This window comes from Bison bison, unplaced genomic scaffold (assembly GCF_000754665.1).
Source record: "Bison bison bison isolate TAMUID 2011002044 unplaced genomic scaffold, Bison_UMD1.0 scf7180017864379, whole genome shotgun sequence".
NCBI classification, from domain to species: domain Eukaryota; kingdom Metazoa; phylum Chordata; class Mammalia; order Artiodactyla; family Bovidae; genus Bison; species Bison bison.
Window position 1 is genome coordinate 107,070 of NW_011494951.1, and position 12,424 is coordinate 119,493.

The following is a 12,424-nucleotide window of genomic DNA, read 5'->3' on the forward strand; positions in this document are numbered from 1 at the left end:
TCTGTTATAGCTTCTTCTGTTTGCTGGTCTCTTCAGTGTCTGGTTTCTGCCCTGACACAAAGGGGATGGTGGAGGTACACTTTTTTTTTTTTAGGCTCACTTGTTCAGTCGCCCTGTGGGGAGGGAGGGACCCTGCAAACAAATAACACTGGCGTGTGCTCGCAGTGTCTCTGCCACACTGGGCCTGCCCCCGCTCACGGCGTGTGTAGCCTCCCTGCCCACACTGCTCAGGCTCTAGGTTGCTCCACTGGGAACCATGTGTGGCCGGCCCTGGGCTGCTTGCACCTCCTAGGTCCAAGCCGCTCAGGTTCAGGCACTCGGGTAGTCCTCAGAGGCACAGACTCGGTTGGGCCTGCGTTTTGTGCCCTTCCCAGGTCCAAGCAGCTCAGGTGATGAGGTGTTTGGTAAGCGCGATTCCTGAGACTTATCACCTCCCCGCTGCTCAGTAATCTAGGTGTACAACCGGCGCACCTTCTCAGGCAGATGTTGACTGTCTAGACCCCCAAAAAGTTTTAGTTAGCAAAGAAGCCTGCTTACAGTTTTATAGATAATGTCTCTCTGGGGCTGCGAATGCCCCCTTCTGGCTCTGGCTGTCTGTCACCGGAGGGGGATGGTCTGCAGCCAGCTATCTCTGTTCAGTCCTTTGTTCCGGCGAGGGCCTGGCGGTGTCTTAGGTTAGGGCTGGCTTTTCATGTGGTAGATATCCCACAGTCTGGTTTGCTAGCCCAAATTATTTCTCTCAGATAGCGCTCGGGGTATTCAGGCCAGATCCTTACTCTAAGCGATGCAGCCCGCGCCGCGCCTCTCTGCCCAGCCCCCGCTTGCTAGTGGTGTGTGCAGGCGTCTGCGCTGCTTCTCCGCTGGGGGAGTTACCGTAGGGCTCCTAATCGATGAATTTGTGGGGGAGAAAGTGTTCTCCCCGTCCTACTCCTCCACCATCTTAGCTCCTCCTCTGTTACCCACTTTTATGAGTAACTAAACTGAGGGATAAGGACAATTTTCTACAACCAAATATCTTAAAAATGGTAGAAACTTGATTAGGAACCAGATCTTTTGACTGCAGAGCCAAAATCATTTCCCTTCATACTACATCTAAACTGTCTTTCTGCCATGAGTCTGGAATGAGACCATCTTAATGAAACCTTTTCCATGCTCCTAATAAAAAGTTTCTCACAATGGAGTTTCTAGAGCATTTTGTATCTCTCATAGCTCATGTCACATTCTACCCTCACTGTAGTTTGTAATTCTCACTTTACTTACTACACTAGAGGTTTCCAGAAGGTAGAGACCATGACTTACAAATTTTTATTTCAAAGAATGTATAAGCCAATGCACTATATATAATATGAGTCCAATAAATGCAGAAAACATTTTATCTAAAGAATAATGGAGTGAATATCTTCATTAACCCACTTAGATTTCTTATCTTGATTTTAGAGTATTTCATATTGCTTCAGGAGTAAAAGGAATCAACTATATTATACACACAGATACAGACAGATGTGGTCCAGTTAAAAGGGTAATTGGTAAATGGATGGAGATACATCATCCCTGTCCAGGTCTCCTGGATATAGTTTGGCAGTGTAGACATTGTTTCCCTAGAGCCAGGACAGATAGAGTACAAGTGAGCCTCCTGGGAGGAAGGCATGGGTAAAACGTAGGTAAGTGTTAAGTTTATTCTACCTTGGCTCCAGTCGTCCAGTCTTAGTGCTGCAACACCTACCATGCAGTCTAAGCAGAGACCAGACATGGATCTTCAGGAAGCATACAAATATGCAGACCAGTGTGCTTTATCATGATCAGTGCAAAGGTCTGAAGGATTTCCCATTATCAGAAGAGAACAAATGGGTCATGGTGAGCATTTGGAACTACCAGGAGAGACTGGTTGATCCCTGAAGGAAGCTTCAAGGAAAATGAGGAGGGACTTGGGGGAAATGGCAGCAGGCTCCACTCCTGAACAGAAGAAAGGGTGTTGGGGAAAATGGCAAGAAATAAAGATTCAGGGTACACTGGGTATTTACCCTAGGGGAAATTTGGGCCAGTGGAAGGTCTTTTAGGTGTTGGAATAGGATATGTGTTTTGTTTTAGAAGACTCTTAGTCTCAAAGAGACTCTTGTTCTCTTTGAGAACAAGAACAAGGACTAAAAAATGTTCTATAGCACAATGAAAGGGTTTCTTTCCTTGGATACTACAGAGATCTCAAAGCTCAGTGCTCGTAGTTTTGAATGTCAGGAAAATAGTTTCTCTGCAATTCTTCATGCTTCAAAATAGATCCTACTGAGAAGTATATTTGTGTACCTCCAAAGAAAGTGGAGGAGAATATGAAGTAGGAGCAGTAGAGTTGGATATATGATCATAATACATTAAAGAGAAAATAAGGAAGCTCTGGGTGATCTCAAACTCATACCTTTTCAAAGATGCTATAGCCCTATACTCAAGGAAATTAGAGTTATTTTATTTCATAGGATATCATGGGAAAAGTGAGTAAAAGACAAAGAATGCATGACTGTGTTTATGAGGATGCATGAGTTTTCACTCAATGTGAGCATGTGTCATTGAGTAAATATGTATAAATGTTGTGTGACAAAATTTAATAACGGATAATGCATGTAGCAAATAACCAGGGACCAAGTCTTATATTAAGTTCCTTACTAGCAATATCACATTTAATTCTCACAACTCAATCCAGTAAACTGACATTATTATAATGTTCTTAATTTAGAGGAGATGGTATGAAAGTAAATATTTGATAAGTGATCTGTGCAGTATTACACAGCTACTAGGTACTGAAACTGATACTAAAATCTTGCTCTGACCCTAAAATCAATGTTCTTAACTGGTGTGCAAAGGTGAGTGTGTAAGAAATTGTATAGCTGATGATTAAAATGTGAAATGTTACACACATCCCAAAGAGTAGGTGCCACTATATTGGTGCAACTTCCTATGGGGATCTCAAAATTGATCCTTTTCCTTAGAAATAGCATTTGGTCAAAGGCACTGAGGAACTGGGCAAAGAGCTCCTTACTAGTAAACTAGATCAGGAGTGAATGAAGGGATATCAGGCTGATGGTAAGAGGCAGTCTCTTCCCACTCAATAAGCACTGAGTTCTGCTGATGTGTGCTACTCTGGAAAGGAGGCGGTAGTGCCAATAAAATGTATTTCTGCATCTCAGTATTCAGTCCCTTGCCACAAGCCATGGCCTGAAGATAGGTAGTCCTGCGAAATTTCTGGGCAAACCTTGATTGACCTCCAATCCTTCACATGACAAGTGAATAGTATGGTTGACAAAAAATTTGGCAGAAAGAATGATTAACGATTTGAAGATAGGACTAACTTCAGCTTTATGGAAAAGGGAGGCATTTAATGGATATACATAGTATTTATGTGTTTTCAAGCTGTGAATCTGTGGTGACCTCATTCCTTGCTTGCTGGCTTGGTTGCTAAGTTGCTCAGTCATGTCTGACTTTTTGTGACCCCATGGGCTGTAGCCCACCAGGCTCCTCTGTCCATGGGATTCTCTAGGCAAGAATACTGGAGTGGGTTGCCATTTCCTTCTCCAGGGGATCTTCCTGACTCAGGGATTGAACCTGTATCTCTTATGTCTATTGCATTGATAGGTGGGTTCTTTACCACTAACACCACCTGGGAAGCCCTCATTCCTTAATACAGATTAAAACAGTTTTACTAGCTCATGAATAGTTCTGCCCTCTCATGGTATAAGACCCATCTCTCTATGTACTGCATTCATGTTCTTTCCTGTCTTTCCTCCCACTCAGGGCCAGAACTTGAGGTAATGGCAGATATTTAGAGAGCCTGACCTACCAAGTATTCTATCCAGTGTTCTCATATCTGGTGGATATGATTGCTATAAAAGTACCCTGGTTGTGCAAAGCCAGGGTGTATCCAAAAATCTATAGCCTGATAGACCAGAGTCTCCTGCCACTAAAGATGCTGAGATCACATTCCTCTGCACCTTACCTATTTCTTTTGCATCTCAAGGCTCCAAGGGATTGATTCATTAGTTTACTTTTTAATTCATGTTTGTTTAACATTAATGTGTTTGCAAATCATTGTCATAGGCACTGCTCATGGTCATAAAGGACAGAGTCCGAGTTTTGGAAAATTGCAGTGTGGTAGAGAAAAGTCTCAAGGTGTAAGGGGTTTGTGCAGGGGAAACAAATGCTGTTGACTAGACATTTGACCTAGACACTTGACCTCGATTTGGTGAGATGACCCTTAGATAAAACCCCGAACTTTGAAATTAGCAGATAAAGATTGGGGAATGGGCATAGCCACAAGAGGGAAAAGTCATGCAAAGTGTGAGAGCAATCACAGTGAGCCTGGGGAGAAAGTAGCTGAGTATGTCTCAAACGTAGTATACCAGTTATGAGGGTCAAAAGAGATGAGGCTAGGGCAATAGGTTGGGGTCAAATTAGAGAAAGCCTATGTGTAGTGACAAAAACTCTTTCCTTTTTTATCTAAAAGCAATTAGAGAGTCATTAAGGAATTATCCAAGAATTATTATTGATTTTTTAATTTCCACAGACTCTACTCTGAAGAAACTGTGTGGGATTATTGGACTATGGGCAATAAATCACTTCGATATTGATTCCTTGAACGTTCTCTGACATGTTGTCCTACACATTTCCTTTCAGGCAGAAAAAAATGTCTTTGTGCTGTGAGTTTCTAAGTAAAGAGACCTGAAACCAGCAAAGGAGACACTATCAGTCCATGGTCATGGACAAAGGAGTCAGGCATGACATGGAGAGTGACATTCAAATATTTCATCAGGTGAGGAAAGTTACAGACCGGAGTGCACTTTGATTCTGGGATATTTTCATAACAAATAAAAAAATCTTTGATGGAAAAGTATGCTTCACGTTGGAAAATGACTTCATACTAACAGAGATTATTTTATGAGTCTCATTCCCAGGAAAGACTGATTTATTAACTTATACTGGTCTCCTCTTCAATGCCATAGTCATTTATTTGTGATGTTGTCATAGAAGACTTCCTGCCTCTCAGAGCTCTTAGTCATGCTGGGGAGAAACATCACTCTGGTGAGTGAGTTCATCCTAGTGGGCTTCCCCACCGCCCCCTGGCTGCAGGTCCTGCTCTTCTCCCTCTTCCTTGTGGTTTACTTGCTGGTGGTAATAGAGAATCTTGCCATCATGCTCACTGTCTGGGTCACTGGCTCCCTCCATAAGCCCATGTACTATTTCCTGAGTAGCCTGTCCTTCCTGGAAGTCTGGTATGTCTCTGTCACCGTCCCCAAGATGCTGGATGGATTCCTCCTGCAGAGACGGTGCATCTCCTTCACAGGCTGCATGACCCAGCTGTACTTCTTTATCTCGCTTGCTTGCACGGAGTGTGTACTTCTGGCAGCCATGGCCTATGACCGCTATGTGGCCATCTGCCACCCTCTCAGATACCCAGTCATCATGACCACAGGTCATTGTGTACAGCTGGTGGCTTTTTCCTATATGAGTGGTTTCATGGTCTCTGTATTCAAGGTCTATTTTATTTCACATGTCACTTTCTGTGGCTCCAATGTCATGAACCACTTTTTCTGTGACATCTCACCAATCCTCAAACTGGCCTGCAAAGACATGTCCACAGCTGAGCTAGTGGACTTTGCTTTGGCTATTGTCATTCTTGTCTTCCCTCTCACCACTACCATCCTCTCCTATGTCTACATTGTTTCCACCATTCTGCGTATACCCTCCACCCAGGGAAGGAAGAAGGCCTTCTCCACCTGTGCATCCCACCTCACGGTAGTCATAATTTATTACACAGCCATGATTTTCATGCATGTTCGGCCCAGAGCTATTGCTTCATTTAATTCCAACAAGCTAATCTCGGCTGTGTATGCAGTCCTCACGCCCATGTTAAATCCATTCATCTACTGTCTGAGGAACCAGGAAGTCAAGAATGCTATCAAAAAGACAGTGGGTGTTGGCCAGTGCTTCCTGCTCAGCTGAGGCCTGCTGCCTTGAGGAGGAGACTGATCCAGCAAGGAAGACATTCCCTTCCAATTGGGAAGTCAACACTTCCCATGGTTCTACTTCCAATGGTTGTGCATGCTTACTTGCTCTATAGATCTAGATTCTTAAAGTAATCACAACATTTGAAGACAGAAAAAATTTAAAAACAGAAACAAAACACATTATTTACTGCTTTAATCTTTTGTTGATGTTATTTAGTCACTCAATCTTGTCTCTTTGTGACCCATGGACTGCAGTAGACCAGGCCTCCCTCCCTGTTCTTCACCATCTCCCGGAGCTGCTCAAACTCATATCCACTGAGTCGGTGATGCCATCAAATCATCTTGTCCTCTGTCATCCCCTTCTCCTCCTGCCTTCAATCTTTCTCAGCATCAGGGTCTTTTCTAATAAGTTGGCCCTTCGCATAAGGTGGCCAAAGTATGGGAGCTTCAGCTTCAGCATCAGTCCTTCTAATGAATATTTGGGATTGATTTCCTTTAGGATGGACTGGTTTGATATCCTTGCAGTCCAAGGGACTCTCAAGAGTCTTCTCCAACAGCACAGTTCAAAAGCATCAATTCTTTGTCATTCAGCTCTCTTTATGGTCCAAGTCTTACATCCATACATGACTACTGGAAAAACCATAGCTTTGACTAGATGGACATTTGTCAGCAAAGTAACATCTCTGCTTTTTAACACACTGTCTAGCTTTGTCATAGCTTTTCTTCCAAGGATCAAGTGTTTTTTAATTTTGTGGCTGCAGTCACCATATGCAATCATTTTGGAGTCCAAGAAAATAAATTCTGTCACTGTTTCATTGCCATGAAGTGATGGGACCAGATGCCATCATCTTAGTTTTTTGAATGTTGAGTTTTAAGCCAGCTTTTTCACTCTCCTCTTTCACTTTCAACAGAGGCTCTTTAGTTTCTCTTCACTTTCTGCCACAAGGGTGTTGTCACCCTCATATCTGAAGTTATGATATTTCTCCCAGCAATCTTGATTCCAGCTTGTGCTACATCCTGCCTGACATTTCACAGAATGTACTCTGCATATAAATTAAATAGGTGACAATATACAGCCTTGACGTACCCTTTTCCTAATTTTGAAGCAGTTGATTGTTTCATGTCCAGTTCTAACTCTTGCTTCTTGAACTGCATACAGATTTCTCAGGAGGCAGGTCAGGTGGTATGGTATTCCCATCTCTTGAAGAATTTTCCACAATTTGTTTTGATCCACATAGTCAAATGCTTTAGCATAGTCAATGAAGCAGATGTTTTTCTGGAATTCTCTTCTTTGTCTATGATTCAATGGATGTTGGCAATTTGATCTCTGATTCTTCTGCCTTTTGTAAATCCAGCTTGAACATCTGGAAGTTTTTAGTTCACGTACTGTTGAGACCTGGCTTGGAGAATTTTGAGCATTACTTTGCTAGTATGTGAAATGAGTGCAATTGTGTGGTAGTTTAAACATTTTTTTTGGCATAGCCCTTCTTTGGGATTGGAATAAAAACTGACCTTTTCCAATCCTGTGGCCACTGCTGAGTTTTCCATATTTGTTGGCATATTGAGTGCAGCACTTTCACAGCATCATCTTTTAGGATTTGAAATAGCTCAGCTGGAATTCCATTACCTCTACTAGCTTTGTTCATAGTGATGCTTCCTAAGGCTCACTTGACATCACATTCCAGGATGTCTAACTCTAGGTGAGTGATCACATCATCATGGTTATCTGGGTCATGAAGATCTTTTTTGTATAGTCTGTGTATTCTTGCCACCTCTTCTTAACATCTTTTGCTTCTTTCAGTTACACACTCTTTCTGTCCATTGTTGTGCTCATCTTTGCATGATTGTTCCCTTGGTATCTCTAGTTTTCTTGAAGAGATCTCTAGTCTTTTCCATTCTATTGTTTTCCTTTATTTCTTTGCATCGTTCACCCAGGAAGGCTTTCTTATCTCTCCTTGCTATTCTTTGGGATGCTGCATTCAGATGGGTATATCTTTCCTTTTTTCCTTTGCCTTTTGCTTTTCTTTTCTCAGTGATTTGTAAGGCCTCCTCAGACAGTCATTTTGCCTTTATGTTTTCTTTTTCTTGGAGATGGTTTTGATCACCACCTCCTATACAATGTCATGAAACTCTGTCCCTAGTTTCAGGCACTCTATCAGAGCTAATATCTTGAATCTATTTGTCACTTTCACTATACAATCTTTAATCTTTGAATGTATTTAATATGCACTGTATATGACAATATATTCCTTGAAATGAGAGAGCAACAGTAAATACGAACATATGTAAAATGGTTTTATTAACACTTTACACAAGATAGTCTATTTTATTCTCAAAATGCCTCCATGAGTTAGTTATGATTAGATACTTGATTTTAAATATCAGGAAAGTGAAACATACACAGAGATATTTAAATAAGTTACCTGAAATTGTGTACATAATAAATATCAAAACCATTATTTGAACCCAAAGAATCTAGCTTTTAACCACTGTGTTAAGTAATATATGAGTCTGTGATCATAGCTCTCAGAGAGACTTTTGTTAACAACATTGATGTCTCGATCAAGCAATTCAGTACATAAGATTTGTAAATGTGATGAAAAGACATGATGGTGTGGTAGTGATGGTGATGATAGTGCTCTTTGCAATTACATTGTGCTATTGATGATCAACTACCATTGATAATAATAATAATTTTGAGCATTTCTCAGTTCTCATCCATGTTTGAAAGTAAAAAAAGTAAAAGTGTTAGTCACTCAGTTGTGTCCAAATCTTTGTAACCCCATGGACTGTAGCCCACTAGGCTCCTCTGGCCATGGAATTCTCCAGGCAAGAATACTGCTGCTGCTGCTGCTGCTGCTAAGTCACTTCAGTCGTGTCCAACTCTGTGCGACCCCATAGACGGCAACATACCAGGCTCCCCGCCCCCCGTCCCTGGGATTCTCCAGGCAAGAACACTGGAGTGGGTTGCCATTTCCTTCTCCAATGCATGAAAGTGAAAAGTGAAAGTGAAGTCGCTCAGTCGTGTCCGACCCTCAGCAACCCCATGAACTGCAGCCTTCCAGGCTCCTCTGTCCATGGGATTTTCCAGATAAGAGTACTGGAGTGGGGTGCCATTGCCTTCTCCGAAGAATACTGCAGTAGGTAGCTATTCCTTTCTCCAGGGGATCTTCCTGACCCAGGGATTGAGCCCAGGTCTCCTGCATTGCAAGCAGATTCTTTATGGCCTGAGCTACCAGGAAAACCCTTCAAGGACTATAAGAGCTTATTTCTTATTACAGGGATGGGATCAGTAGTTTCATGAGGGATGAAAGAATCAGTATTAATTTAACTTTTGCTGTTGATATGTATCTCTTGAGACACTCCCTTCTGGGCTCTTGGATTCTTGTGGCCTTTCATGCTATATATGACTATTGTAAGCAAACTAAGAGAATAGCATTACAACAGTATATGCTTGAGCTGAAACCCTCAATATATCAATATAACATGTTATGTACTATGCTGCTGCTAAGTCACTTCAGCCGTGTCCGACTCTGTGCGACCCCATAGACGGCAGCCCACCAGGCTCCCCAATCCCTGGGATTCTCCAGGCAAGAACACTGGAGTGGGTTGCCATTTCCTTCTCCAATGCATGAAAGTGAAAAGTGAAAGTGAAGTCACTCAGTCGTGTCCGACTCTTCGCAACCCCATGGACTGCAGCCTACCAGGCTCCTCCACCCATGGGATTTTCCAGGCAAGAGTACTGGAATGGGGTGCCATTACTATAGGTGAAAACAAATACAAATTTTCTAAGGCAAATGCAAGTCTTATATATTATTATGGGACCTGCTGACTAGATAAGAAAATATAGAATACCAAGAAGAATTCTACAAAATTGATCAAGCTGAGGTTAAAATATGAAAACAATAATCAGAAAAAGTTATTATGACTCCACATTTTGTTAATTTAAAGTTGCAGTCTAAAATTTGTCTCCTTTATATTCTAAGCCCCTTGAATATATTATTCAACATTCCTGTATTAATCTTTCTTATCTATTGCTTTTGAAATGTTACTCTACTATTTAGTAATTCTTAATTTGTATTAAATAGCATCTACTCATTCTAGTCTTTTTTAAAACTTTTTATTTTATACTGGAGTATAGTTGATTAAAATAGTGCTAGCCTCAGGTGTACAGCAAAGAGATACAGCCACACATGTACACATATCCATTCTTTCACAAGCTCCCTTCTCATCTAGTTTGCCACATAATATTGAACAGAGTTCCCTGTGCATTTATTTATTATTTTAGAATCACTCTACCATTCATGAAGCTCAATAATGTCTGACTCTTTTGCCACCTGAGCCAAATCAGCCTTATTTTTACTGATCTCCAATATGAAACATCCATTCTGATATTAGTCCCTGCAGCACACTCAGTAACTATAATATACTCATCTTTCTTAACTTCATTCATTCATTATTTATTGTGCCCCTATTTCTTGCCAAGCTCTGTGATAGACTACAGTGGACAACAACTACCAAAAAAACACAGAGTCTTCCTTCTAATAGCTCAGAGATAAGTGAGGAAGATAAAGGCACAATTGCCTCCAGCGTTAAGTGTGATGATATGAATACAGGGTTCTTTGGAAACAAATAATAGTTAGACCTAGGATGATCAGAGAAAATATTCCAGTAGAAGTAGCAGTTAGGCTAACACTTACAGGAATTAGATAGATGAAAATGGTGGACAGTAATAAAGATCAGGGCTTGCAAAGATGGAAAAGGGCAAGAGTCAAGAGAGGTACCAACACACTGAAGAATCTGAAAGATGACCAACGCAAAGCGACATGATGAAGAAAAGGGTCACAGGAGGAAGTAGATTCATGTTCACTAACCCAAATATTACTAATCTGTGAATTCCTCTTACCATGCAGGTTTGTGGATATACAGTAAGTTCTGCAGAGGGATTTTCAGTCTCTGCAAGCACTAGCTCTTCAGCTTGTTGCATTTTTATCAGGTGACTGGCAGTCACTTACACAGTGAAGCAGGGACAGGGGGCATTGTCTTTCACTATTCAGCCTCGACCAGAGCACCTCTTCATTTTGAATGACAGATGGCAGTTTGTGCTTGACTCTGAGGATGTTGTGAGTTTCTCTAGCGCAGAAACTAACCTTATTCATCCTTGAAGCTATAATACCAGCCTCAGCACCTGACACTGTAGATAGATACCTGACTGTCTGTTTCCCAGGTTTAAGCTAGTTTACTGCCCAGAACTACTTTTTCACTTTCCCCCTTTTAGGTTGCATTTCTTGTCTTATCACAGTAAATTAGACTAAAAGATCTGTAGAAGAATTTCCGCAATGTATTTTCCCAGTTGCTTCTATTTCACACACTCAGGTTTACTATCTTCTAATAAATAGCACAATCAGGCTTTTAAAACAGCCTCACTGGCAAGTGGGTAAGTGGAAAAATATTGGGAAAGTACATGATCTTGTGAGGCAAATATTCAGCTCAAGACTACAGCATTATCAGTAGTTAAATTTGTAGCTTTTGCAGCAAATTAGAATTTTGGTTTCTTTGAGCTTCAGTTTCCTCATCTGTTGAAAGTAGATCATAATATCTACTTCCAAAGTTGATAGGAAGATTAAATGAAATGGATATATGTGAAGACACCTGGTACAGTGTTTGACACATACTATTCTACATTATCCAACAAAATACAAGGTACAGGATTGCTCATAAGATCTTTAAAACTCAACTAGAACTGCAAGTCATCTATGACTATTTTTCTGTTTCTTCCAACTTCCTGCTTCTGCTGACTTGTCTCCACATCTATCAGGAGGAAATGACTCTAGTTGTGTGTAACTTGTGTTCAGAGTGATGATATCTTGGTTGTAACACTTTTTAGACTCTTATACTGATAATGATTCAAATATACATCTTATTTAAAACACTAGATTATGTTTCTTTATGTCTCACAGTTACTAAAAGTTACTATCATGCATTCAGTGATCAATAGATATATGAGGAATAAATCCCTGTCTGAATGTCAGCCTTCCAACTGATAGCCACAGTGTCCATAACTTCCACATTTTTTGGCTTAGTTCCAATTTTTAAACATTCTATTCTCTCCAACTCCTCTAATTTTTAGATTGAAGCAAACATCATGTCTTTCTTCATACCCATTTCAATATTTTCTAACATGTTAAGGCTGGAAAGCTTAAAATTACAGACCTCAGGTTTTTATTAATATTTAGGTCCCTGTATGGTGCATTTATATAACACTGATTCCCACATAAATCACAGGCAGAAGGAGTCAGTGTGGGGGACATTCATTTAGCTGGTGTGGCTTATGGCCAAAGTTCTGCAGAAAACAGATTTGGTTCATGAGCCATAGACAGGAAGCAGCAGCAACAGCAACAGTTTTCTGTTTTGTGTCTGAGACAAGGTGGTAGTGG

At 41.0% G+C, this 12,424-nt stretch overlaps 1 protein-coding gene across 1 annotated transcript; it reads left to right on the top strand.

The window, feature by feature from the left end:
- The first annotated feature begins 5,037 nt into the window (after positions 1-5,037).
- Positions 5,038-5,982, top strand: LOC105001167 (olfactory receptor 6-like). Its single transcript, XM_010857345.1, has one exon. The coding sequence runs from the start codon at positions 5,038-5,040 to the stop codon at positions 5,980-5,982; it is 945 nt and encodes a 314-aa protein (XP_010855647.1).
- The last annotated feature ends 6,442 nt before the right edge of the window (positions 5,983-12,424 follow it).

Bases quoted from the DNA above. Each gene is read 5' to 3' on its own strand.
- LOC105001167 (XM_010857345.1), top strand. From the start codon at position 5,038: ATGCTGGGGAGAAACATCACTCTGGTGAGTGAGTTCATCCTAGTGGGC.